The sequence below is a fragment of the Microtus oregoni genome, unplaced genomic scaffold, assembly GCF_018167655.1.
Source record: "Microtus oregoni isolate MIOR12 unplaced genomic scaffold, Mior012 000190F_ref0000421, whole genome shotgun sequence".
Lineage (NCBI taxonomy): Eukaryota > Metazoa > Chordata > Mammalia > Rodentia > Cricetidae > Microtus > Microtus oregoni.
Genome location: NW_024544849.1, coordinates 387,385 through 415,103, shown reverse-complemented (window position 1 = coordinate 415,103; position 27,719 = coordinate 387,385). Strand labels below are relative to the sequence as shown.

Genomic DNA, 27,719 nt, shown 5'->3' with positions numbered 1-27,719 from the left:
TTTCTATTCTCTGGCGGATACTTCCAGTAGACTGAGACTGGGAAACTAACAGATATATACCTTTTCTTAAGATATGTGGAGCCACGGTCTTCCCTTCTTCTTTGCTAAGCCTGTAGATGAGGAAGGCACAAACCTCCCTTCTTCCGATCTTCCTGTTACTATCCTAAGAGGACACCTCAGTGATTCCACTGGGTCTTCCTTTGAAATCAAATTTTAATTGATTTTTTTGAGAACTTCCTACACATGTACTGTATTCACATCACTTCTACCCCTCCTTCATCCTATAACTCCTCGCATGCTATCCCTACTCCCCAATTTATGACCTCTTTATTATTGGCACATATATACACATACACATATAGAAATCTGCTAAGCCCATTTAATGTTGTTCCCATGTTTATGTGTTTAAGGTTGACCACTTGGGATTGGATAGCCTATCATGAGGCAAAATATGGCTGCCAAGAGAGGGAGAAATCTGTTGCTGGATCTTAAGGACAAAAAACAGGTACCTTGAACAAAGAGGTTGCTGGTGAATCTGAGCTACTCCAGAGGGTACCCTAAGTTTCCAATAGGTTCTGCCAAGCCTCCCATATAGCCAGCCCAACTTCTCGCCACAGTCTATTCATAGCTAGCAGGGCATTGCCTCCAACAGCTGACAGACAATATTAACATCTTCTTTATACATTTGTGCACTGGGGAAAGAAAAAGGTTTTTTAACCCAGCTCCCTGTCCTATGTGACTTAAGGAGGTCATTTCTTCTTGCCAAACCTCAACTATTACATTTGTAAAATGGGGATAATAATGGTGCTTTCCTGCTAGGAACATTGTCAAGACTGAGTTTACACACACACACACACACACACACACACACACACACACACACACACACACACACACACACTCTCACATGCATACGCACACGCGCACACACATTGTCTAGGTTTTCAAAAGCTTGATTTTTGTTTTTGTTTTTTAAACTTCCTTTTCTTATCCCTTTCTTCTTTGGAGCCAGCTGGACTCATCTTTTGGCCCAAAAACTTGTGGCTCAGATTCCAGATCCCATTTCCAGAATCCATTTGAACAAGAACTTTGGCTGTGGGAACCCTTCTCCTTTTGTAGTAGCTCCTTCTTGCCACAAGCCTAGCCCACTGAATGCCCTCACTCTTCCCTCTAAACCCTACCTGACAAGGCCTCAAATTCAGGCTTCTCTGAACTCCCTCTTCTGAGCATGAACAGAACACTGATATGTCATTCCTCGAATAGATCCTGGTCTGTACCCCGTAACCACAGGGATGCAGACGTAACCATTGTCCAGGGTCCTACCTGACCATTGTTGAAGAAATGTGTTTGTGAGCCCCCAGATTGTGCAGAGTCCCCAGAAGGAGGGGTGGCTCCTAGCATTCAGCACACACCTGCAGCTGGCATGCCACGTGACTGAGAGGAGCTGAGGGTCAGGTTAGTTGGCCACTCTACAGAAGCATGATGCAGGTAATTAGCCTTGGTGCATGGGGCTCACAGAAAACCTGCCCCAACAGTGAAATTTTTCTAAGACAACCCCAAACCCCTGAGTCTCAGGTGTTGGCCTACATCCCCAACCACATACAGTAGAGCGGGTGTACTTTTTCTCTCAGGTACTAATGTCTACAGAAGGTACCAGCACACATTCACATAGTTTGGGAGCACCCTTCCAGCCTTCTTGATGTAGTCAAAGATACTTGACTCTCTTTTTATCTTGGTCCATCACTTTTTTTTCTTTCCTCATCCCCACCCCATGTTCAGTAGACACTTCCAGCCAGAACAATATTGGGTGGCGGGTTGCTGGGCGCCTTTCCTCCCTCTTTACTTCCCACATCTTCAGGAGATACCAGTACATCCTTCCTGAAGGTTCCCATTGCTATAGTGACTATAGTAGTCAGGTCACCAGCTTGTAGGAAAGATGGGAAGTAGCCATGAAGACTATGGGATGTGTGTACCTGTGTGTCTATGTATATGAGTGTGTGTGCATGCCCTGTATGTGTGTGCATGTGTGTGTGTGTGTGTGTGTGTGTGTGTGTGTGTGTGCGTGCGTGTGTGTGTGCCCTGTATAGGCTGTAGAAAGGGGAAAAAAAGGACAAGAAAGATCAGAGGAGAGGATGAAGGGGGAATGGGGCAAAAGAAGAGAAGATCGGAAGATGAAAGAAAATCGGGGCAAGAAGAGAAATGGAACGAGGGAGATTCATTGTGAGTAGAGTGTGAGGGATGTAAGGGGCGCGGGGACATGGAAGTGCCAAGGGCAAGAAGTATGGTGCCAAGGAGGGGAGGCAGGGGAGGCAGAGAAGGGTGTGAAACACGCAGTAGAAGTTGGCAGGGTTGGGAAGGTGGAGGTAGATGGAGAGTGGGATGGTGCCATTCAGCTGCTGGAGATCAACAAAGTGGGGCAGGAGGTAGTCAGGCCAGGAAGACAAGGGGTAAGTTCTGGGATAAAACAGAGAAGAGTAGATACATGGATGAGGGTTAGTGTGGTGTGGGATGTAGTTTGGGAGGGGTTGAGGGTCGTAAAACACTGTCCAGTTAGCGCTCACTGAAATCTGGATAGGAATGTCAAGCCTGGCCTACAATGCAGGCAGAGCATAAGGGTTGGAGTGGAGAGCGTGGTCAGGATGTAGGTCAAGGATCTAGAGGTGTATTTCAACAGGTGACTACGTTGTCACTCCCAGCTGTAATTTACTAACCCTTGTCCCAGCGGTAAGCTTTGCCTCTTCTCTGTGCCTGCTCTGAGATGCTGTGCCCCTGACCTCTCCTAGATCACCATGTGTGATGATGAGATGAACTGCTCTGGATCTGGAGGCCCCGCCCCTAGGGCCAGCTTTGCTGTGAAATCCCAGGAGGCTGCTTATTAATGTCTTCCGTTTTCCTCTGCCTCCAAACAGGGGCCGGGGGCCCTCTTTCTGGCTTTAAGAGTTCTGGGCCAGAGAGAATGCCTGAGCAATAACAAGAACCACCACTTAATTTAAGACTCCTGCCCTTTGCCCAGTACTTCAAACCCCTTACGTTTAGTTCCCATTATCTCCAGTGTTAGCCCGACAGTCCTGCTTGACAGGAAAGCTGTGGCAGGTGGGAGGAGGGAAGGCAGTGAGGCAGAAACAGCTGCCAGGCCGGACTGGAGGAAGAGCAGGGCCCCAGTGGGTATGGGCAGAAGGCAAGGTGCTGGCTTTGGCAGTCCCCACCCTCTCCCTCAGTTGGGGTGTTGAGGCCAAACCTCTTTCCTTAGCCTCTCCCATCCAACGCTGTTGATCAGGGAGCAGGCTCTACTTTAACCTCTTAACCTCTGTTCTGAGGCAGACCTTTGAGGTCACCTGATCCAATTCCTTCCTCCATGCAAATAGAGTCCTCGGTCGGTCATCGCCGTGGCATTTCACCCAGCAGTCCACTTGTATTGGGCCAGATACTTCCTGGGGATAGGAGCTCTAAGGCAGTCTGTTCCTTCTCACAACAAAAACCAGAAGGGAGAGTGTCTGATGTGCTAAGCCTAGATGCTGTACAGACTTCACATTAATACTGAACTTACGGAGCTTTCCTGATGAATAAGCCCCATTTGACAGATGAAAAAGTGAGGCTCAGAGACTTGAGGTCCATAGGTTCAAGGTTACACTTGTAAGAAGGGAAATCTAAGTTGGAATGCAGGACTTTCTGTGAAGTCCCTCGGGATCAATCAAGACATGCATACAAGGACAACCCTTTTGAGGCATTAAATCTGAGACCATACCTTCCTGAGCCCCCTCTTTCCCAAGTCAAACTCCTTTAACTCTCTCCGGGGAATTCAGGCTCTAGCCTCCTTCTCAACCCCATCAGTTGATCCGTCCCAGTATCAAACACGCAAGCTGCCAGGTGGGTGTCAGACAGTCTGGAGTGGATCGACACTAGCAAATCCTTCTGCAACTAGCTGATTAGTGCAGCTAATGGCTGCCAAAAGAACTGACGATGTCCCTTCTCTTAGTCCTCTTGGCCTTCTTGGAGGAAGAACTCTGAGAAAAGAAGCCAGAGTTTGCTCCTCATTCTCCTCACCCTGAGTGTTCTGAACAGAGAGGAGGAAAGAGACAGAAGTGGGAAAAGCAATCAGCAGCAGGCAGGGGCAGGGCAAGATTAGGAGGATGGAGATGTGGGAGGGGATTTGTATGGTAACCCTGGGCAAGGCCGAGGGAGGGACTGTGTGAGTGTGTGTGTGTGTGTGTGTGTGTGTGTGTGTGTGTGTGTGTGTGAAGGAGGAAGGGATTCACGGGGAAATAAGGAAGTATCATATCATCCTCAGACCTAGGAGAGGCCAGTATGGGGATGGGCATTGCCTCGGGTTAGCCTCATCTCTGTTATGCGAGAGGAAGTCAGTCGCACATTAAGGAAATGTTGCAGCTGGTACTAAATTGGGAGGTGTCACAGGCAGCAGCGAGGGCAGGTATGATTCTTGGGGCCCTGTGTGGCCCAAAACAGGGGCAGACATCTCAGAGGCAGAGAAAGGGGTTTCTAGGGTCACATAGGAAGGATCTGACCAAGGCACTTAGAACAAGGGCCCTGGGAATAGGGGGTCATTTGGCTCAAGAACCAGTCTCCAGACTTGGTTTACAGATGTAGAAGAAACCTTCTTATCCTCCTAGGATTTCAGATTGTCACTTCAGAGGATTGTAGGTATGGGGCATTATCCCCCACGGGATCCCACTTGGGATGTGGGCTGGAAAGGAGGGCTCTGAGCTCAGGGGAAGGCTTCTCAGGGTGAAGAAGGCCTGTGAGAAGGTGGGGTGAGTGGCTGAGGAAATGGGGACCAAACTGCCTTTCCCTTTCATCCCATCAGAAAACGGGACTAAAGACTACAGGTTTGGGCCTCAGCTGGAGGAGAAAGCTTTGGAAGAAGTGGGAAACACAGAGGAATCGAGAAGTTGCCACAGCCCTGTTGCCAGCATAAGACAGGAAGAGCTGGAGAACTCTCACTCGGGCTGGAGAGGAATGATCCAGGAGAGAGGGCCCGGGGAACTTGATAGGAAGCCAGGGAGGGCAAAAGCAAGGATTTAGCATGAGGACAGGGAGCTGGAGTGCTGGAATTCCTGCTCGTTGCTGTGGGGCAAACTGTATGACCCATATGTACCTCAGTTTCCTCATCTGTAAATGGAGGTAACCTAGGTAGTTGTACTCTCATAACAAACGTGAACAACTGAAACATTACATCTAAGCCAGGTGTTAAATTCTTAGTACAAAATGCTACTAGCCATGCATTCCCATGTAAATATCACAAAACATTCAAGACTTTGGCAGGGCAAGGATATTTTTCCTGCATTACAAATGAGGAAACAAAGGATTAGAGGAAGTGAAATAATGCGCCCCAAAGCAAGCTGCTAACTAGCCCTCGACAGCGGCCAGAAACAGAGCGAACCACTGCCTCCTCGGACACCAAGCTGCTTTGCATCAGCAACCAATGCGAGGGATTTTAATTCAGTGTGAGGTCAGATGGAGCTTGGAGCCAACTATAGCAGGAAGAAAACCCCATAGAAAAGTTGTGCCATGGTTTTCATTCATTTTGGATATTGAAAAAGAACGGTTGTGGCTATAGGCTTGGAAAGAGGACTGCAAGATATCATTTATTCTGTCTGCTAGGGGACAATATCTCTGCTCTCACCAAGGGTATGTCGGTGGCAGGCAATTAGAGTTCGTGTCTCTAGCTCTGTATGACAAAATGTGTCTTTCCTCATGCGATTGTACGCATGTCTCTGACTCCATAGGGAGATGTGTGTGGCATGGTGCCTGCTTTGACAGCACTGCTTATGAAAGTGGCAAACCTCACTGTTTCTCTGGATGACTTAGTCTGGAGTATCGCTGGTGGTGCATGGCTGTGTATGTCTGTCTCTCTGTCTGTACACCTTTAAGAAGTGGAATATCTCATTTGGTAGTGTGAGTGAGGCAGTGAGTCAGCTGAGGCTGAGCGAGGCGGGAGGAGACTGCTAGGTTACGAGAATAGGAAAAGGAAGAAGGAGAAAGTGAAGTCAGAATCTAGGAGCTACTCCTTCCCTCCCCAGTCCTCCACCCCAAATCCCTAGGGGGCCCACAGAGAACAGCAGAACCTTGTAGAAGTCCACAGAAACAATGCTTGCGGGAAGTGCTTGCTGCCTCTTCTCAAAGCCTGGGGAGGAGAAGATCTAGACCAGGGGGCAACTGCCTTACTCTCCAGCTGGTGGCTCCCAGCTCCAAAATGTATGAGACCCACCTGGTCTCATTGTCACTTGACCTTTTTGACCTTGCTGTGCTCTTTCTTCCCAAAGCAGGCCACCTGGCCAGGCAGGAAAAAAAAAAAACAGGGGAGCAGCTTCAGGCCCCAAATGTGCACAGCCCCACCTACCTACTATACAGAAAAACCCGACTGAGGGTCAAGAAATTTCTCAACACCCAGTTCTTCTGGAGGAAAGTCTCTTCTACAGTTGTTTGCCCCCTGGTTTCCTCTAGATGCCCATCCCTAGCAGCCAGTAACCCAGCTTTTCTCGTCACTAGCCAGGAGCCCTGGGAGTTTTTGCTTTGTGTTGCACCAACCTTCCATGGCCCCTCCACAAGCTGAAAAGCCCTGTTCCCCCGAGCGTTCTCTCATCAGAATTCAGAAGCCTACAGGTTCCCTCCTTAAGAGAAGACAGGCATCCTTGGGCTCCCCTGTTTAGGATCTGGCCAGTATCTTGGGTTGTATAAGGTCAACAGTGTAATGTACCCTGTCACCAGGCGTGGTCTGGTCTCTCATCCATTGGCAGGAACTAAAGGGTGAGGATTAGGTAGTCAAATATTCTTCCTCTTACTGTACACCCCCCTCCTTCAAAGCCAGTTCCAGAATTAATTCTAGCCGAGGAATGGGGTTTAAGGCCAACCAGGATGCTGGAGACTGGGGAGCACACTCCCAATCTCCCCTCAACCACTTTGTCAGTCCAGAGCCCCGCTCCCCCTCATGCGGGAAGGGAAGCAGTGCACCAGAAGCTCCAGCCTTAAAAGGTTCAAACCTTAAACTCGAAGAAGTTGACCCAAATCCCTACGGGTCCTTCTCTAGGGAGGGGATCCAGGTGACACAGTGCTACACTGGGAATGGTGGGAGTGGTGTGATGGATAGAGAGGGAGCCCCTTTTTTCCCCCTAGTCCCACTGCCACAGAAACTGCCTCGAGCCAGGTAGCTGTCGTGGCATGGGCCATCAATGCCTACCTTGCAGCCTTTCGTGCAGGACCGGATAGAGTACTCTTTTGCCTGCAAGTATTTATGCATCACGAGGTCGAACTCATCATATTTTTCCTGAGCATGTCGGTCCAGTCGCTGGTACGCCTCGATGCAGTTGTTACATACCTCCCAGGTCCCGGAGCCCGGGCTGGCCATTACGGCCAGCAGGTCCCCCAGCAGGGTGTCCAGAGTGCAGTCCAGTCTTTCTGGGCGGTCCATGCCAAGCAGCAAGTCCCAGACTGTGTAGGTGTCGCAAAAAGAGAGAGTAAAGTTCCGAAAGTGGCCTTTGAGCAAGTTCTTTTTGGCGGGGGGGAACTCAGCCGGGGTATGAGAAGGCGCGTCAGGGGGCCGCAGAGGGGGAGCCGGGGTGGTCGGTTCAAAAAGTCTCTGCAAATATTCCAATTTGGTGCAAGCTGCGTCCAGCCCCGTGGGCTCTGGGACACCACCGCAGACCGGCCCGGGGCCGACGGCGGGGGCGGCTTTGGTCAGGTTGCGGTATCGCGGGCTGCAGGTGTCCGAGGACGCGCTGGACTCGCCCTGCGACGGCGGTGAGAGCGGCAACACCGCGCGAGGAGGCACCCGCTGCCGCTCGCGGCCGGCCCCCCAGGGCGGCCGCAAGGTGCTGCTTACCTCCCTGCCCCGGGGCCGGGCCCCCGCGCACAGCCACAGATGGTCAGCGAGCAGCACGGTGAAGAAGAGCAGGGACGCCAGGGACAGTCGCCATCGCTGCGCCCGCTCAGAATCGGCGCAAGGTTTGTCGCTCGACCTGGGAGCCCAGCAGCAGCAGCAGCAGCAGATACTCAGCGCGGCGGCGTCTTTCCCGGGCCACATCCAAGCGCCCCTGAACATATTTCAGGGGGGTTCGGGCTGGAGGGAGTAGGTAGGCGCGAGGCCGGACGGCCGTCTCAGAAGGGCGGGTTGCGCACCGCTCCGCGCTCCTCAGCGCCGTCCAGGCTCTACCTCGGGGGCTGCATGGCGAGGCAGGCCAGCCGGCCCGGGGGACCCCGCTCAGATCGGAGTCGCGGGGCGCTCTCGGGTCGTCTCCGCGCCCCTCCCGCGCTCCCTCGCTCCCTCGCTGGCAGCCGGGGCGCCGCCTCCCGACCCGCTAGGCGCAGCCCGCCGTCCCGGCGGGGGGCGGTGCGGGGCACTGGGGCGGTGGCGGCAGTGGCGGCGGCGCCGCACTCATAATGTCGGGTCCCTCGGCTGCCCCGGGCTCCGCGCCACTTCACTCCGTGCCACCGGTGCCCTCCCCGGCTCGCACTCCGTCCCGGCCGTCTCGGCTCAGCAGCGCGGCTCTGCGCCCCTGAGCGCCGCCGTGCGGGCCCCGCCGCGCTCCGCTCCGCTCCACTCCGCTCCTGTCGCCCGCGCCGCTCCTCTCCCGCCCGTCTGCCCGCTGCCCGCTCCGTGCAGCTCCCTGCCTCGCTCGCTCGCTCGCACTTCTCCTAGGCCGGCCCTTCGGGCTTTGCTCGAGCTCTGGCCGTCCGCCGGGGCCGGTCCCGGGTCGCCTCTGCTCCTGCCTCGGCACCCGCGGCTCCCGGAGTTCCGGCTCGGGCGGGCCACCTGGCTCCCCGCAGCGCCCCAGACGCCCGGACGCGGACGCCCCGGCTTTACTTAGTGCGCCTCTCGCTTCCGCCTCTGCTTCGCACCGCTGTGGCGGCCGCCCAAAGGCATGGCCCCGTGGCTCCCGCTGGCCATGCCCCCTCAGTCTGTCGCCATCTTCCGCTGTGCGGAGAACACCTTGAGAGCCCGTGTGCGAGTGTGTTTGGGGGGGAGCGGGGCGGAGAAAGAGGCACCGGGAGGAGGAGGGAACGGGACTGGGGCCCCGACTGCGCCTGCGCCTCAGGACTCCCCCCTCCCCAACCCCAGCCCCCGCCGGCCGCAGCCTGTGCTGTTTGGGGATGTTTCCAGTCCACCCCCAACTCCATTCACTTCAGCGCCTCCGTTCATCCGACCGCTCCCCGCGTGCACACGCCACACGCAGAGTCCCAGGCCTGGCGCTCCCCTTCCCCCCACCAAACCGGCGCCCGCCTCCCTCCCCAGGACCGCCCCTCGCTCCCCCCGAGGGCTAGGGGACTTCTGAGGGTGATTCTAAGAAGCAGGAGGCATCTCCTTAGGTTCTTGCTACCTCTCTGGGTAGCGTTGCCCTCGTCCTCTTGACTAGGGGACACTGGAGCCGGTTGCGGATCGGACCGGTCCGGACTCCCTAACTCCACTGACGCCCTCACTGTCCTGCCTGAGGCCAAGGCTGCCCTGGTGCTGAAGGACAGCTCCCAGTTTAGCTGCTGAATAGTACTGAGCTAGGAGTGTGTCTAGAAGGAGGCAAGGCAGTGCACTAAGACGGGTAGTAGTGGTGGGGTGTCGTTTTTTTGCCCTTAGGAAGATTTCAAGCAGCCTCCCCCAAAATCCTGTCCTAGCTTCCTGGCTCCCCCTACAGGCTGCTGAGAATAGCTGAGCGCCAGAGTTAGAGAAGCTGCGCCGGGTGGAACCATGTGCTTGGGGCTTATAGAGTCACATGGCTCTAGGAACTCGGACATACAAATGTCCTGCCGCGCTACTAACCTTGTTTGGACTTCACAAAAATCACAGGTCTCCAGTGGTCTACGTCCTTTCTTCATTCCCTTTCCTCTGTAACTCTCTCCTTGTAGTTTTTAAGGGATCACTGCAGCAGAGATTCGTCACTAATCATAACAATGGAGAAAAGAGTCTTTATTGAGCAGCGTTCAACTTGCTAGATACTGCACTTGGCACTTTAACTTGCTTTATTCTTCTAAGCTTACTTATGAGATGGATGTTAGCGTTCCTTCATTTGCATACAAGGAAGCTGAAGGTTAGTGTCCTTAAACCGCCCAAGACAACCAGTGCATCTCAGACAGAAACCCAGGGAGTGTGTCCCTAGAACGCTCTACAGTTCCAGGAAGGCTATAGAAAGATGAAGGAATAGAAGACACAGACCAGCCCTAAAGGAAGCGACAGTCTTTGAAGTAAGGAAGTGAGACTTACATATTGGCTAGTAGAATTTATGGATAGAGTTGGGTTCAAGTAATACTTCTAAAACTGGCCATGCTTTGTCCTCATTTTGGCAACGCGAGGGGATGCTAAGGGCTAAATGAGATGGGTGGGAACTGTTGGCACTACTCAGAGGAAAACTGCAAAGCATGCATGGAAACTTTCTGAGCGGGTGCTGGAAGAGGAACTGGTCCCTAAAGAAGTGATGAAGTTGGGTGGGTGAGTGAGAAGGACATTCCAGATGAAATGAGAAGGAAAAAATTTTCAGCAGTAGAAAGCAACCATGTATGTGTGTGAATGTGGTAGTTTAGACTTTAGAGGCAAAGTAAAACAAGATATGGCAAAAGGAAAAAACTGTCAGACGTTCACAAGACTTATTCATTCATTATATTTGAGCACTTCATGGACCTACATAGGATGTAATTGTTCAGACACAGCCTTGCTATGGGAGTACTTGCTGTTGAATTGGGAAAGTAGTCATTAAAGAAGGGATTGTAGCCAAATATGAAAGAATGGTATCAACGAGAGGTCTCCTTCCCATAGAGAGATGAACTAGTCATCTCTGGAAGCTTTCCTCAGAGGCAGTTTTGCCATAGCCAGGCGAGTTGGAAAACATCTACAGAGAATGTATTAAATTCCATGTGCCATACTGCCTAACAGTGATACAGATGTGAGTACAATGTGTGTCTTAGGATAGAAAGGATAGTTGAGGTGCTAAGGGATAAATGGGTTTAGACTAAAGAGAAAGTAGAGAAGGTGGTGATGAAGGGTATCGCAGGAGAAGGGAAGTCATGTATAAGGGTGTAGAAGCGAAGCTAGGAAAGACACGGTAGAAACCTACAAAGTAGCTTGCTGCAGCTAGACGCAAAGTGGGAACACTGCCAAAATGAAGACTGAGCATTTTGCGGGAACCTAATCATGAGGATCCTGGACTTTATCCTAACTAAGGGTACCTGAAGCCACAGAAAAGGCTGGACAATTTTTGAGAGGAGATATCTGATCAGATTTGTATTTTCAAAGGATTGACTTGGTTGCGGCATGGAGAGTGCATTGGAGGGGCAAGGCTGGCCGCAAGGAGACAAGTTAGAAGACTGTTTAGGAGTCCAAGTGAGAGGCATTGAGGACTGGACAAAGACAGCATCAGCTGGAGTGGGAGAAAAATGTGCTTGGGAGGAGAATGAACGAGGTGTGATTAATGGGAAGGACCTGGAACTGGCCTAGATGTGAGAAGCAGAAGGAGGGTGAAACTAAAGAGCTCCATTAGTGACACCGGCAGACCTGCTCCTTCCCACCTAGGAACGGTCTTTGGGAGCTCTTCTCTGTTTAGTCTTTGGAAGATTCAATGTTGTGATTCATAGAGAAGGCTAATGGCTACAGATGTCTAGTTTAGAGCTGATTGGCAGGCCCGTGGTGATTGACACCCTCTCTTGCCAATTGAAAGAGCAACCTGCCTGGCCCAGGCTATTTACACTGAGCACCTCTGGAGCTTTCTGTGAGAAGTCACTCAGGCAAGACTCCCTCTATCCCTGTATACACAAGGAGAAAAGTGTCTCACAGAGGTCCATTTATCATAGGAGCACAATATCACAATGGCTTCCGCACACAGCACCTGGTACACACAAAGGAGAAGTGGTAGCACACTAGCAGGCAGAGGGCGATCTCATTCTCTCACTTTCGATTACACTGGAAGGAGGAATGGGGGTGGGGAAAACATTGGCCTCTGCTGGAGCAAGGAAGCCAAGGTGAGAAGCAGGAGTGGAGCACTCTGATCTCTGCACCCGGAAAACTCCAGTCATCCTTTTTTTCTAGCTCTTGCCATCTAGATGCACTCCAAGCGGAGACCAGAGGCTGAAGGATAGTCTTGCCTGAAGGGATACACACTATCCAGGAAGAGCATCCTTAAACTAGACGACTTGGAATAGAGGGAGGAGGGAAAGGTTTCCATGGTGAAACACTTACAATAGGAAGAAGACAGTGGCAACTGTTTGAAGAGATCAGGTCTTTTAAAAGTCATGGGCACAAGCAGGAAAGACGAGCATGCAACAGAGGGTGAATTCAAAAGGAGTGTCAGGGTGGCTAAAGCACAGTGTGGGTTAAAGTTTGTCACACTCTCTATCACATTGCAGGACACCTTCTCCTTCCATAATCTGAGGATTTTTTTTTTCTGTCTACACCCCACACCTATACAAACATGAGAAGGCTTCAAGTAAACACAGTGTGCCTCAACTCCCAACCTGGAATACAGCATCAGTTTGTCCTTTTACTGCTGTTCCGAGTTTGGTCCCAAGTTTCCCAATTCTCTGCCTTATTCTCCCCATGTCTTTTGACTTCAACCTTGAGTCTCACATCCTATACCCAAGCTCCAGCTTCATACTTATCGCCTAGCAAGTCTCAGTCTTGGTCATGCTCTTCTACCCCGCCATCTAGGGAGGAAGTACTGACCCTGAACCTGAAGCTTAACTCCATTGCAGATGCCTCCTGGCAGGACCAGTTGCCTATGTATTGCCTAAGTAGCCCCTTTTTTGATTTCTAGAGTCCTCTTTGCCTTCATTTGGATCCTTAGTTTGTTATTACTTTGTTCCAGTTAGGAATGTCCTTGGCTACAAATAATAAACAAGTCTACAGCTGTAGCTTAAACAGATAAATATTTATTTGCTTCATTTAACAAAGTTTCCTTGGTCCAGGGCTACTGGGGCAGTTCAATAGCATTCTTGACACCAGGGCTTCTGTCAGGTGTGGTGGTGCATTCCTACCGTCCCATTACCTGAGAGGGTGAGCCCGGAGGATAATGCAGTTGTGGCTAACCTGAACAGTGTAGTGTATTATCAACACTCACCCCAACAGAAAGATCCCTGCTTTTCATTTCTACTCTTTTTAATGTAGGCTTCCATTCATTTGCATTGTGCTTTAGGATCACAAGATAGCTGCTTCAGCTCTGGGTTTCTTGTCTGTATTCTAGACAGAAGGAAAGGAGCACACTGGATGGGAAGAAGACTAAAGGCAGAGATCAGTTGACAGAGCCTTTGCTTTTTAATTCACAATGATGTCCTGCACCAAGTGACATCCACCTGCACCTCTTTGACTGCAGCTAGATTATACGAACATTCTAAACCACAAAGGAAGCTGAGAAATACAGTATTTTATTTTTTAATATTTTTTGCTTAGCACATTGCTGCTCTGAATAATTGTGGTAATCTGTAACTAAGGAAGAAGAGGAGAATCCTTAATGGACAGGAAACTGGTTGACCTCCAACCATCAACAGCTTGCCTATACCGTCTTTTGTCTGTAACTAAACTCTGTTGATACGTGGCTATGATTGCTGCACTGGACTTTCTCCTAGCAATTACAGCTGGTTTGTTCCTCTAGCATAGGATAGAAGATACCTGCCTGGTTTAACAGCAGCATATGTGAAAAAGACCTTGATTTGATTGTAAAGTCAATGTGAGCCAACTGAGTGATGATGCTGCCAAAAAAGCTAATTAGATTTTTAGGCTGCATTAATAGAAGTATAGAACCAGAACAAGAGAAGTGATGCTCCTGCCCTTCCCTACACTTGTCACATCCTACCTGGAGCACTATGAACCATTCTAGACAGCCCATTTCAGCTGGGGTACAATGACAAAGTGCAAGATGTCCAAAAGTGAGTTACTAGGCTGGTATAACAGCAGCAACACCATATGGAAAACTGTTGATAGCTCTGGGCACGTTCAGTCTAGAGGTAAACAGACTCAAAGAAGAACACAGCATGACGGAAGGTTGAGAAGTGCTCATTTAGGTTAGGGTCCAAAGCCTTGGACATGCTAGCAATCAGAATGGTATAAAGTGATTAAATTGGAGGTCAGGAGGGAGGATAAACATCAAAATAAACATTTCCATTGAACACAACACAACCCAATAACCCAATACTGTTTTATGCATTTGTATATACTGTCACTTAAGTTTCCTTTTCTTTCCAAAAGAAATGGCTTACTAGTATATAATAATTATATAAAATAGCAGATTTCATTATCATATTTTCACATACATGAGCATATTTTTATATTTGCCCCTCATTGTCCCCTTATATTCCCCTCTACCCCATCCTCTTAGTTTCCCCCAAATAATCCCTCCTTCTTTTGCACCTTCCTAAAATATAGATTCTGTACATAAGATAAAATATAGTATTTTTCTGAATTCTGAGTTATTTCGCTTACCATGATTATCTTCAACTCCATCCATTTTTCTGAAAAATGACATAATTCTATTCTTTTACCAAATAAAAACTCCAGTGGATGTGGGGTGTGTGTGTGTTGTATTTTTTTCTACTGATAATTATTCACTGATGGGTACCTAAACAGATTCCATAAGTTGCCTGTTGTGAGCAGTGCTAAATATGGGTGATGCCCCTTAATTTTCTATGACAATAATTCTGCAAAGTCAGAATTATTATTGTCTCCATTTTCCAGATGAAGAAACTGAGGTACAGATAGGCTATTTGTCAGAGGTCACACAACTAACAAGTGCCTGAAGTAGAATGTAAGCACATGTAGTCCTACTCCAAAGTCCATGCTTACCGTAGCTCCATTCAGAAGCGGTGGGCTGTGGCTAGTCTGACATCTCAGTTAACATTTTCCACTTCTTGATTATTTAGTATTAGTCTGATGTATGCAGGGCTTAGGGGTATAGAGTGCTATTTTAAGGTCTATAGCCTAGATTCCAAGTAAAGATCTCACTATCTTCATAGTCAAAAGCCATAGAAGTGAATGTCTATGCTTCCTCCTGGTGCGCTTTTCCATTATTAATGAGGAAGGTAGCAGATCCTTAGATACTGACAGAGTGGCCTCATCCCAATATCCACTTCAGGACACAAAGGAGCAGAGGTGCCTGTCCCTACGATTTCTAGTACTCCAGAGCCTACAGGGTCCACAGTCTGAAGGTACCGCAGCTTCCATCAACTCTGACAGACCGTGATATAGACACATGTCTAGCCACTAGGCGCAGCCACCCTCTTCAAAGCTCCTGTGAATGACTTCATTCTGCCCTATATGTCAGCTCCCAAAATGTAAGCCCTATATCTCCCCTCACACTTATTCACAAACTGCTCTGCTTTTATCTTCAGGCTATCTAGGCTCATTTTTTCCCTCTACCTTCTCCAACTGCCACTCTGTCAGCTCTTCCCAACTGGTATTCTCAAGCCCTTTGGCCTAACTGAAACCTAGCTCTAGCTGGAGGACTCTGCTTCCCCCAGCCTTCCTCTAGGAGACCTACTAGTTGTCCTTCCCAGATCTGTGTGGTCCTCTAAAGAGATGTGTTGAGATCCTAACCCTAAAGTACCTTATGAAGTACCCATGACCTTATTTAAACATAGGGTCTTTACAGATGAGGCCAAAGTAAGATGAGGTTGTACTATAGTAGAGCGAACCCCAGTCCCGTGATTAACGTTCTTAAAGAATGGAGACATTTGAACACAAGTGTGCATAGAGACAACACATTTATGTGATAACAGAGGCAGAGATTGGAACGATCCTGTTGCCCACATTCAAACACCCAAACTCAGACTTTGTAGCCTCTCAGATGACAAAGCAGATGACAAAGGAATAAACTCTTGTCTTAAGGCATCCAGTTTTTGACAATCTGTTAGGTCAGATATATATATTACACCAACTCTCTCATTGAAGACGTTGGTTTCTATCTCCCTTTATTCCCCACCTGTAGCCACAAGGACTGCCCTCATCTGGGATGATATCAATGCATAAGTTGATCACCTGAGTCTCCTGGTTCTTAAGTTCCATCATGTATTCATTCCTATGCAGCTTAGTTACTTCCCCTGACTGTCACCAGCTGTACCCCCAATAAAGTCCTCATCACTGCTTTGCAGTCCTACTAAGAATTTTAAGTGCCTCTCATTTTCCAGGCTAACTTTTTAAAGGCTTCTTCACTGTTTTCTCAGACCGTCAGTCCCCAGGCCCACCTTCTTACTCTTAGCAGATAACCTTATCATCTATTTCATTGAAAAAAAATGCAAGTATCATGCAGCGCCTCCTTTCCCTGCCACTGTATTTACACATCACCCCATCTCTCTCCTCTGCAGGTCCTCTTGTCTGAATTGGTGGAGGATATCCTTTCTTTTCAGGGACCACGCTTTCCATGGGTGCTTCTTATGTCTTCCTAGCTTCCCCTTTTCTCTCCAATATGGTAAACTTTTTTCTTTCAATCAGGTGTTCCTTAGGGTGAAATAGTCCCTCCTATCTTATCCTATCTTAAAGTAATGCCACCCCCAAGTCTGAATTCCTTGAGTTATCAGTCTTTGCTTTTAAAGAAATTTCTCAGAAGAGTTATCTCATCTTACTCCAACCTCTCATAAATAGCTAGAATCTTCTTTCTCCAAAGTCACTAGTGACCTTCATGTTAGTAAACCCAAAGGATGGTTTTGTAGTGATATTTCATTTGTGTTTTAATAAATGAATCTTGCTTGAAGATCAGAGAGTAAAACAACCACACTGGTCAGCCATACAGATTAGGCAGTGGTTGCACACACCTTTAATCCCAGTAGCCACACTAGTTAGCCATAGAGGCAAGGCAGTGGTGATACATGTCTTTAATTCCTACATTAGAGACGAGTATAAAACAGGAGGAGACAGATATCAGTTCAGTCTCATTCTGAAATTCCTGGAGGTAGGATCGCCTTTTTGATCTGAGGTAGAGGTAAGAGCCAGTGGCTGGCTGCTTTGCTTTTATGACCTTCAGGTTGAACCCCAATATCTGTCTCTGGGATTTTATTATTTGTGCTACATGTTTTCAATTCTTAGTTTATCTATATCTTCAGTTCATTTTTCCCCTGTTGAGCTTTCTTCCATTAATTTCATTTCTGTTTTCTACTACTTCTTTGAGAATGTCTTAAAGTGTCCTTTGGGGCCTGTTTCTCTCTCCCACTGATCTGTATCCTAGGACCCTTTTCTACTTTTTATGACGAGATAGGGGTCTCACTAAGTTGTCCAACATAGCCTTGAACTCAGTCTGCAGCCCAAGCTGACCTTGAACATAAGTCTTTCTGCCTCTGCCTCCCGAGTCACTGGGACTAAATGTTAGGGTTCTCAGAATCTGTCTCTTATACTCTACTATTTCCTTGGGAAATCTCATGCATCCATGCTCATGGTTTGCATCCCACATCTTTGTATTTACTGAGATGATCTTAGTCCCCTCTTCTGCATATCCAGTCCATCCATAAGTTTTCTGTATTTGGAAGTCTTTAGTCCAGCCATGTATATGTAGTTGTTCTTCTAGACACCAAGTTTAGCATGATCTTCCCACCTCCCTACTCACCCGTCTTCATGCTCTTTTATGTTCTCTCTCTGTGTTTCTATTTCTCGAAAATAAGAAAAACAACACAACACAAAACAATGAAAACCAAAACTGAAGAAGATCAATGGTAAGATATACCCAAAGGAAACAAAATGTGCTCAAGAAAAAAAAAACATGGGGTTTGTTTTGTGTTTGCCTGCTACTACTGGGCATGGTCTTGCCCTGAAGTGTGTTTGATATATTTAGTGACACTTCAAGGATAAATCAATCTCCTCTTCCTAGCAGCTATCAATTGCAAATAGCTTCTTTGTTAGTGGTGAATGTCCATGTGTCCTTATGTCCATGCCCCCTCTTAGTACTGGGATACACTCTGTGGCTTAAACCTGTACAGGCCTGTGTGTGCTGTCACAGTCTCCATGAGTGACTGTTGTATCTGTAAGGTGTTGTCTCCTTGGAGTTACCCACCACCGCTGGCTCTTACAACCTTTCTGCCTCCTCTTCCACATAAATCTCTGAGCTTTGAGGGAAGGGGTTTGATGAAGACATACCATTTAGGACTGGGTACTCTGGTGTCTCTTACTCTCTGCATATTGTCCAGTTACCCCCAACCACTTTTTAAAAACATAACTTCCAGAGTAATGTTTTCAAAAGTTAAACCTCATAATATTATCATGTTGTACCAAAAATCTCCAATAATATGTATTAATAATAATAATAATCATTAATGTGGTCTGCAAAGTCGTGTACAGTCTTGACCAACACTTCTCCACATACTACACTTTCCCTCATGGCAAATGCTCTTCCTTTCTTCATATCATTTATTTGTATTTTCACCCATATTTGTATAATTCCTTGGATCTCTCCCACTATATTCCAAACTCCGGAAGAGTAAGAATCATGGCTTGTTTTGCTTTTCCTCATTTCTCTATTGCGAAGAGCAGTGCCTAGCTCGTATTGTTCCATGTTTATTGAAAGAATGAATGAGTTAGTGAAGAGATGCATCAAGTTAAATGATCCATCATGTGGTAGGGCTTTACCCTGATGCACCTTCTAATGTGACTGTTGTAATAAGAACCATGAGCTGCACCATGTAGGAATATAATCATTTCCTCTGGTTGCCTCCAGAGTGACTGAGTGCATGGAGACAGTAACTCCTGCAAAGAGGATTCAGACCCTCTTGCACATAACTGGAACAGGTATACCTCTAAACTAAATCCCCAGCCTTTAGTTAAGGCTGAGTGCAAGTTCCCACATTGCACAGCAGAGAGAAATGAGGTGCTATCTGTGGAAGAATCAGTTCCTTGTTGTACTGTTGTGCTGGTTTGAATAAGAATGACCCCCCACAGACTTATAGATTTTAGTGCTTGGTCACCATGGAGTGGCACTATTAAGAAGTGTGGTCTTGCTGGAACAGGTGTGGCCTTGTTGGAGGAAGTGTGTCACTAGGGGTGGGCTTTGAGATTTCAAAAGCCCAAGCCAGGCTCAATGTCTCTCTCTATTTTCCTGCTGCCTGCTGATTCAGGTGTAGAACTCTCAGCTCCTTTTCCAGTACCATGTCTTCCTGCATGCTTCTTATCAGGAAAATCATGGACTAAACCTCTGAACTGTAAGCCATTCCAAATTAAATGTTTTCCTTTATTAGAGTTGGTGTGGCAGGCAGACCTGGGTTAACACCCCAGCCTAATACTTGGGTGTTTCTTCCCAGCAATAGAAACCCTAACTAAGACAGCTGTGTATAGGTAATTCTTGGTATTTGGATGTTAAGGAATTGTAAAGCCGAAGTGTTGTCAAACTAAATAGCACAATGTGGGGGTTAGTTCTCACCTGGGTGTGGCCTAATAAATTGTATCGATTGTAACTGAGTTCTGAGGATGATCTTCAGAAGAGATGTATTCCTTATGGAGGGAATCCAGGCTTGAGTAGGGGTGAGTAGGAGGCTATGAGTCTGTGGACACTGGGCTGCTTTTGGCTCTGCTGTGGTCCTTTCTTCTCAGAGTGGTTCAGGCAGTTCTTTGTGCTGATGCTTCCTGCTGCCCACACTGTGCCCAGGAAAAGTCAGGTTTGGGCTCTGTGGCCCTCTCAGGCCAGAGTGTTAAAAAATAGTGACACACACCTGAGGCTCTGCAGGGGAGCAGCAGGGGCCATGAGACAAAGAGAGAATCAGGTTCTCTCTACTATGACTTCCTCCCAAAGATCTTTTTCATTCTGACCTGGAGGTCCCCATGTCCCAGTTACCAAGGGAGTGAAAGTGTTAAGGTCATAAATAGATCGAGAACCCTATAGGGAGACTAGAGATTCAAAGGGTCCAAGCTGAAAGAGTGTCTATGACCTCTTCCCCCATGGAGACTTCTCTTGAGTCTCTTGTCTCACATAGTACTTTGTCATAGGTCAACAAAACAGCTACCCATGTAGACAGAGGTGGACCTCCTCGCTAGCAGCGGGTGGATGGGGCCCCACCAGCACTGCTGTGCAGATCCTCTTGAGAGCCAGTCTCTAGGCAAAGAAAGGCCCCATGGCTCTGTCCAGGCCAGAAAGCTCCCTAGGAATCCCATTTCATTGTATCTGGGAGTGCTGTCTCATGGAGGTGGGGATAGGTGGGCCCAGGTGAACAGAAAAGGAATCCTATCTTTCATAAACCAATACAATATCAATGTGTCCCCGACCTCCTGCCACTACAAAAGCTGTCTGTAAGTCTTAAGACAGCAGACGTGGGCATATGCACTAGAGTCCATGGAGGTTGACCCATTCATGAACTGGGAATTTGTTCCCAATGATGGTTAGTTTGGTTGAAGTGGACTCAGAGCTTCAATTCAGAGTACCTCCAAGAGCCTGTTTTTCCATTGTCCCTGGGTGGATAGGAGGCATAACCTGATACATGCTGCACTTGCGCCCTGTGGCTTTCTTGTGCTCCATAGGGCCTGTGGTCTTTCTCCTGTGATTTGGACCATTATCTGTTTTCTTAAGCTTGCCTTTTTAATCTAGCCTGGTAGGCTTTAGTTTATGATTCTGAGAGTCCCAGACCTCCCACTCTCTTCAGAAAGCAACCGATTATGGGTAGTGGATGCAACATTCACTTTGGAGTCAGGTAGACCTGGGTTAACACCCAGCCTGTTACTTCTATGTAACACAGCCATTTCCCCCTTCAATAAAATGAGGAGATATCCGCTTTATAAGGTTGGTGTGCACCTTAAACATTATGATAGCTTGATAGCTCTATACTATGTTATACAGAACCCTTGGTACATGTTAGTCCACCTAAAACTATTCTTTGTAGGACAGGATAAACACTCCATTTTCCTCCCCTCCTGGTGTCTTTCTGTGCTGTTCTGTTGCTTGAGACACATTCCCAGGCAGGTTATTAAGTCTGAGTCTCTGCTGGGAGGAAACTCCCTAGAGGGGACGGTTTCTATGTATAGCTGTGGGTTGAGTGCTTCTTTTCAGCACCCAGTGCAAATAGCCTCAGAGCTCTAGACTCCTTATGCAAAGAAGGGAGGCTGGCACAGCTTTGCTTTAGGTGTGTGTTAGGAGGATTGTATCTGTGTAACTGGGTAAGGGGAGTGTGTTGTATATCACGGAAGGAGTGACTCCCATCTTCAGGATAAGGAAAGTGCAGAAAATAAGTCAAAATGAGCTCCAGTGGCCGTCTAGGAGATAGATTCCGAATGCCAGCTATCCTGTCCCTGGAAGATGGAGCCTTTTGTCATTTTATATTTATTCCAGTGTAACAGTTTACCAAACCCAGCAAATGCATTCTTTTTTATTTTGTAATCTCTGCTCTTCTTCGCTTTCATGGTAGCTAGTAGATTCCTTTTACCTGAAGGTTGTCTTTGGAGTTAGCTGTGGGGAGTATGTTAAAATGGTTTCATCTCACTCTAACCCAAAGGAGAAGTGTATTTCACACAAAGAGATGGGCTGTTGCCAGCAGCTTTAAGGAGAAAAGGAAGGGACTGGGTACCTGAGCCTGTTGTAAGGAAGCCAAGGAATTGGCTTGAACCTGGCGCATGGCCAGGAAATTTAAGAGAAAACACATATGAAAAACCATAGGACCTTTCTCTGAGAATCTCAGAGCCCTCCTTTGTTGATCTGATCGAAGTTCCTATCTGGGCTAGTTAGTCGCATTGTCTACGTGACCTCCAGAGCAGATGATGTCTGGGGCTTCGGTATATCAATTAGCAGCCTTTTTCTTCCTGTTCTGAAATCTTAGCTTTCCTTTTGACTTTCCTAGTTCAGAAGTGCTTTTGGCTTTTAGCTCATTCTTAGGGTTTAAAGAGTCAAGTCTTTTGTATTTATAACTAAGCAAGCTAGCACATGTAACTACCCTCATCTTCCAGACTTGCCACTCTGGTGTATCAGAGAAGGATGGAATGCTTCCTAATAGCAGCAAATGACATCCTCACAAAACCTGAATACCCTAAATTCATGAGCTGTAAAATTAAGAAGGTAGATCTTCCATGCCAGAAAGGCCCAGCATGGTGAACATGGAAAAAAAGTTGCTGCCAATGTGATCTGGGGCTGAAGCTGAGGCAATTCTTCGGAGCAGTTTTAGGCTAGGAGAGTTGAGCTTAGAATATCAAAAGGAGGGAACTAAAATGTAGGACTGAGTCAGCTGGGAAAGAATTCCTAAGCACAGATACAGTGAGGGTGGAACTGAATTGTATGCAAACAACGGTTTCCTTTCTTACCAGACATTTCTCTATTGCAATGTCTGTCTGTCCTACTGTCCTGGAACCTTCCTATTCTTGAACTTCTCTGACTGCTTTTTGGATCAGTCCTCTACCCGCCAGGTCAGGTCCATGTTGGCCAGCAGGAATGTGCGGAATGGGGCTGATCCCAGACATGAATTGGAGCATCCAAACAGGGTAACCCAGGAGTTCTTAGTCTAGGCTTAAGGTTCTGTAAATTGGCCTCTGCTGCCCCCCCATGGTAACCGAGGTTACTTTTCCTCATGTGGGGTGACTTCTGAGGAAAGGCCGAGACTCCCACACTTCTACTCACGTCGTCATGTCTTTCTTCTGCACAGCACCTTTAGGAACATGACTTCCTCCTGGGAGAAGGGCAGGACAAAATTCAGGAAAAGACTGAGAGTGTTGAGATTTTGGTTGTAGCAGAGGTGTTGATGTCCGCTCTGGTCTGCACCCAGACTCGCCATCTCTGCGCTGTTCTGGGGATCGGGAAAATGTGCAGAGAAAGGGAAGGTTTCTAAGCACTAAAAATGGAACCACTTCTCGTAGATTCTTCTTATGTTCCAAATCTGCAGCCTGAAGCTCCCGAGGACCCCAAGAACTCAGCACAAAGGGACAGTAAGTTTCCAAATTTAACTTTGGAACCATTATTTGGATTCTACATCTCTTTGCCTGGTAGCTCTGAAAGATCAGAGGTAGTCCAGAATTCAAGTTTGTCCCAACATTCTACCCTCTGGTCTTAGTATACCTTTGTGCATTGCGGTGGTTTAAATGAGAATGGCACCTATAGGCTCAGATATTTGAATACTTGGTCCCCAGTTGTTGAAACTATTTGGTAAGGATTAGAAGGTATGGCCTTGTTAGAGGAGGTGTGCCACTGGGGGTGGGCGTCGAGGTTTCAAAAAGCCCACACCAGCTGGGTGGTGATGGCACACTCCTTTAAGCCCAGCATTCACTTGGGAGGCAGAGGCAGGCAGATCTCTGTGAGTTTGAGGTGAGCCTAGTGTGCAAAGCTAGTTCCAGGACAGCCAGGGCCACACAGGGAAACTCTGTTTCAACAAAACAAACAAACAAAAAAAAAAAACAAAAACAAAAATCCCACACCATTTCTAGTTAGCTTGTCCTGCTTCCTGCTTGTGAATAAGATGTAAGCTCTCAGCTACCCACAAGGTTAAACAGAGACAAGAATTATGGGTTAATTTAAGTTGTATGAGCTAGTTAATAATAAGCCTGGGCAAATAGGTCAACCAATTTATAGTTCATATAAGCCTCTGTGTTTCTTTGGGAGTGAATGGCTACAGGACCAGACAAGACAGAAATGTTTTGTCTACAAGCTACTGTTCCAACATGATGTCTGTCTGCCTGATGCCAGGCTTCCCACTATGATGGTCATGGACTCACTTTATGAAACTGTAAGCCCCCAACAATCTCTTTTTTCTCTATGTTACTTTGATCATAGTGTTTTCTTGTCTCTATAAAAGTAAGACATGGTTTCAAAGGGTTTTCTGTCTATGGAGGGAATGTATGGTAGAAAAGTTCACAGTGTCAGGAGTGGATGGGAAACGTTGTTCACATCATCGCAGACCAAGAAACAAAGAGCAAGGCAGGAACCATGTGGCCATGTCTATATGGGATTACCTGATTGTTAATTGCTGTAGAAGGGCCCAAGCCAATATGAGTGATACAATTCCTTGGACAGGTGATCTTGGATTGTGTAAGGAAGCCATCTCAGTTAGGGTTTCTATTTCTGTGATGACACCATGACCACTACAACTCATATAAAGGAAAACATTGAATTAGGACTGGCTTCCAGTTTAGGAGATTTAGTCCACTATTATCATGGCAGGAAGCATGGCAGCATGCAGACAGATATGGTGCTGGAGAAGGAGCTGAGAGCTCTACATTTTGATCCACAGGCAACAGGAAGTGAAAAGTCACACTGGCCAGATTTGAGCTTATAAGAGCTCAAAGCCTGCTTCCACAATGAGGCCACACCTACTCCAACAAGGTTACACCTCTTAATAGTGCCACTCCCTGTGGACAACCATTCACCCACATGAGTCTATGGGGACCATTCTTTTCTTTTTTTCTTTATTTATCTATTTATTTATTTTATGTACCAATTCCAGTTTCCACTTTCCTCCTCCTTTCCCCTCTGCCCTACCTAATCCTCATCTGCTCCTCAGAGAGGTAAGGCCTCCCCTGGGAACTCAACTAAATCTGTCCCATCACCTTGTTTGAGGCAAGACCAAGCCCCTCCTCTCTGTGCCTAGGCTGAACAAGGTCTCTCTCCATAGAGAATGGGTTCCACAAAGTCAGCTCATGAATTAGAGCTAGATCCTGGTCTGGGGGCCATTCTCATCCAAACCACCACAGAAGCTATCTGAATGTGAGCCTGAGAAACCAGCAAGCAGTCGATGGTTTCTGCCTTCGGACTTCTGACTTGATCTCCTGCTCTGACTTCCTTCACGATGGACTGTGATTTGGAAGTGTAAAGTGAAATTAAACACTTTTCTCCCCTATGTTGCTTTTGGTCAGAGCATTTGATTACACCAACAGAAAATTTTCTGTGTGTATCAGATACTTCATTCTATTTTTTGTAGTAGTTTCATTGATACACAATCCATATGCTGTATGATTTACTTACATAAACGTATAATTAAGTAGTTTTTAGTATGTCTAAAATACCATGTAGGTGCTGGAAACTGAACCCAAGTCTTCTATAGGAGCAGTAATTCTCTTATTAGCTGAGCCAATTCTTCATCCCATGGAGGGTACTTTCTTGAATAACAATCTGTATTAGAGAGCCCAGACCAATGAAAATGGTGCCACCCTTTGGCATATGGTCCTAGGTGGTATAAGAAAGCAGTCTGAGCAATCATGAGGAACAAGCCAGTAAGCAGTTCCCTTCCATGGTCTCTGCTTTACTTCCTGCCTTTAGGTTCCTGCATTTAGTTCCTGTCCTGGCTTCTCATGATGATCTGTAAGCTGTAAGATAAAATTAACTCTTTCCTTTCCAAATTGATTTTGATCATGGTGTTTATCACAGGATAAACAAACTAAGACAAAAACTGATACCCGGATCTGAGGGAGTTCTGTGACTGACCTGAACATGTTGTCTTGGAGAAAATTGTGGAAAGAGATTGAAACTTTGGGCTGGAAAAACCATTGAGTGTTCAGGACTTAATGAGTTGTTGTGGGAGCTTGGGAGATAGGAATTCTGAGAGTGTTGCCAATGATAAAGGCCTGACTTGTGAAGTTTCAGAGGGAAGAGGCCATTTGTGTGGTATTTTGAGGATAAATATGTGACTTTTGGTCAGCTGCAGAAAGGAATCAGCTGTGACGAACAAGTGACCAGAATCACTAAAACGAAACTTCTGCTTTCCTGGGACAGAGATTAGCTGAGGCTGAGACATGAACTGTGATTCAGAGGTCAGCATCACTGAGGTGAAGCCTGTGACTATGTCCTCTCGGTCTGCACACAGAAGCTGTGGTTCCGGGGGTGAATGGGGATGGGTTGGGGGGTGGAGAGAGCAGGAGGAGGGAAGTGGGGGACTGTGGTTGGTATGTAAAATAAAAAAAACCCTGCGTTTGGCATCAAAACCATTTTGATTGAAATATTGTCAGTATTTCTAAGGTAGAAATATTTATGTTAACAAAACCAGTTCTTACTCTCGAGTTTATTCTTTAAACAAATTGTGGAGAATTCGTGTAGAGGCATTTCAATTCTATTTTAATAAAGCCTGCCTGAAGATCTGAGAGTAAAACAGTCCCACTGGCCAGCCTTACAGACCAGGTTATGGTAACACACACCTTTAATCCCAGTAGCCACACTGGTTGCCATAGAAATCGGGTGGTGCATGCCTTTAATCCCAGCCCTAGAGATGAATACAAGACGAGGGGGGGGGGGGGGAGGGTGGAGGGAGCCTGCTCTCAGACATAGTCTTATTCTGAGATTGTGGGAGGCAGGATCGCCATTTCAGACTGAGGTAGGAGCCAGTGGCTGGCTGTTTTGCTTTCCAGATCTTCAGGATGAACCTCAATTTCTGACCCTGAGGTTTTATTAATCGTGCCTCAGAATGGAGCGAAAAAAATATGTTATTTACAGAAGATATCTTTATATGTACTCAGGAACAGACTTGGTGATAGAAAAGACTTCAGCACATGCTGGCATCTCAGAAGCAGTTCTCAAAGGTTTGGTTTTCTCAGATTCTATTTTTTTATTTTTTAATTTATTTATTTATTAAAGATTTCTGCCTCCTCCCCGCCACCGCCTCCCATTTCCCTCCCCCTCCCCCGATCAAGTTCCCCTCCCTCATCAGCTCGAAGAGCAATCAGGGTTCCCTGACCTGTGGGAAGTCCAAGGACTGCCCACCTCTATCCAGGTCTAGTAAGGTGAGCATCCAAACTGCCTAGGCTCCCCCAAAGCCAGTACGTGCAGTAGGATCAAAAACCCATTGCCATTGTTCTTGAGTTCTCAGTAGTCCTCATTGTCCGCTATGTTCAGCAAGTCCGGTTTTATCCCAGGTTTTTTCAGACCTAGGCCAGCTGGCCTTAGTGTGTTCCCGATAGAACATCCCCATTGTCTCAGTGTGTGGGTGCACCCCTCGCTGTCCTGAGTTCCTTGCTCATGCTCTCTCTCCTTCTGCTCCTGATTTGGACCTTGAGATTCTAGCAATACCTAAGATCCTTTTTTCATCTTCTATCTTGAAAGTCAAATAATAATATAAGTGTCCCACGTCAGCAATATTATACCCTACAACAAGGGGTCCCTCTGCAGACACGCTGGGTGTTAATGTAGGAGACGGGGGAGTGGCTGTTGTAAAACAGTTCAGGTATCTCAGTGAAAAGTTAGCTGAACTGGCTCATTTATCTCTATGGTTACAGTATCCTCCTCTTTATCAGCATTACTTGTTTGTGACAACTTAATGTTTCTATTTCTAAGCGCTCCACTTGCAGAAAACTTCACCCTGCCCTTTGCAGAGGATACAACAACAAAATCTCCAGTATGGCTAAGGGCTAGGCATCTAATTGCAAATTCACCAGAAGACATCTTAATTGCACAGCTGTATTCCTGTTCTGGGATACCAAGTTGTTTAACATCTAAGCCCATTAACTTCATGTCATGAGCTGAAACTTTCTCTTGATTTGGTGCTTCAAATACTAGCCCTAAGGCGTCAGCATTATCCTCAGTCCTTAATATAATGATGTCTTCTTTGCCAGCACATGTTAATATTTTGGACATACTGGTGAGGCTCACGCCCACGGCCAGGTTGTTTGAAGCAGCCTTTGTGGAAGCCTTCAGAGTGCTGCGTGAGAGATATGTAAGGAGCTATACAAAGCATCTCTTCTCAGCAGGTTCATACCATACAAGCTGATGACCCAGCAGGTGCCATTGATGAGGGGTTTGAGTAACCAGCACCTTCTTCAGGATGGAGCCCTGGACCAGATGTGCCTCAGAACATGGGGGTGGAGTTGCAAGGACTAAAAACTGGAGACTGTGAGAGGAACAAGGTCTGGCTGCTAAGGTCTCCCGAGCCAT

The 27,719-nt window shown here is 47.2% G+C and overlaps 1 protein-coding gene and 1 pseudogene across 2 annotated transcripts in view; both read right to left on the bottom strand.

The window, feature by feature from the left end:
• Nucleotides 1-8,988, bottom strand: part of LOC121445431 (transmembrane protein FAM155B) — a 27,243-nt gene extending 18,255 nt beyond the window's left edge. For both annotated transcript variants that reach the window (XM_041647569.1, XM_041647568.1), the window contains exon 1: nucleotides 7,196-8,988. In XM_041647569.1, the coding sequence (XP_041503503.1) occupies nucleotides 7,196-8,056 (861 nt within the window). In that variant the 5' untranslated portion in view covers nucleotides 8,057-8,988. The remainder of the gene's footprint in view (nucleotides 1-7,195) is intronic.
• Nucleotides 8,433-27,719, bottom strand: LOC121445434 (annotated as a pseudogene).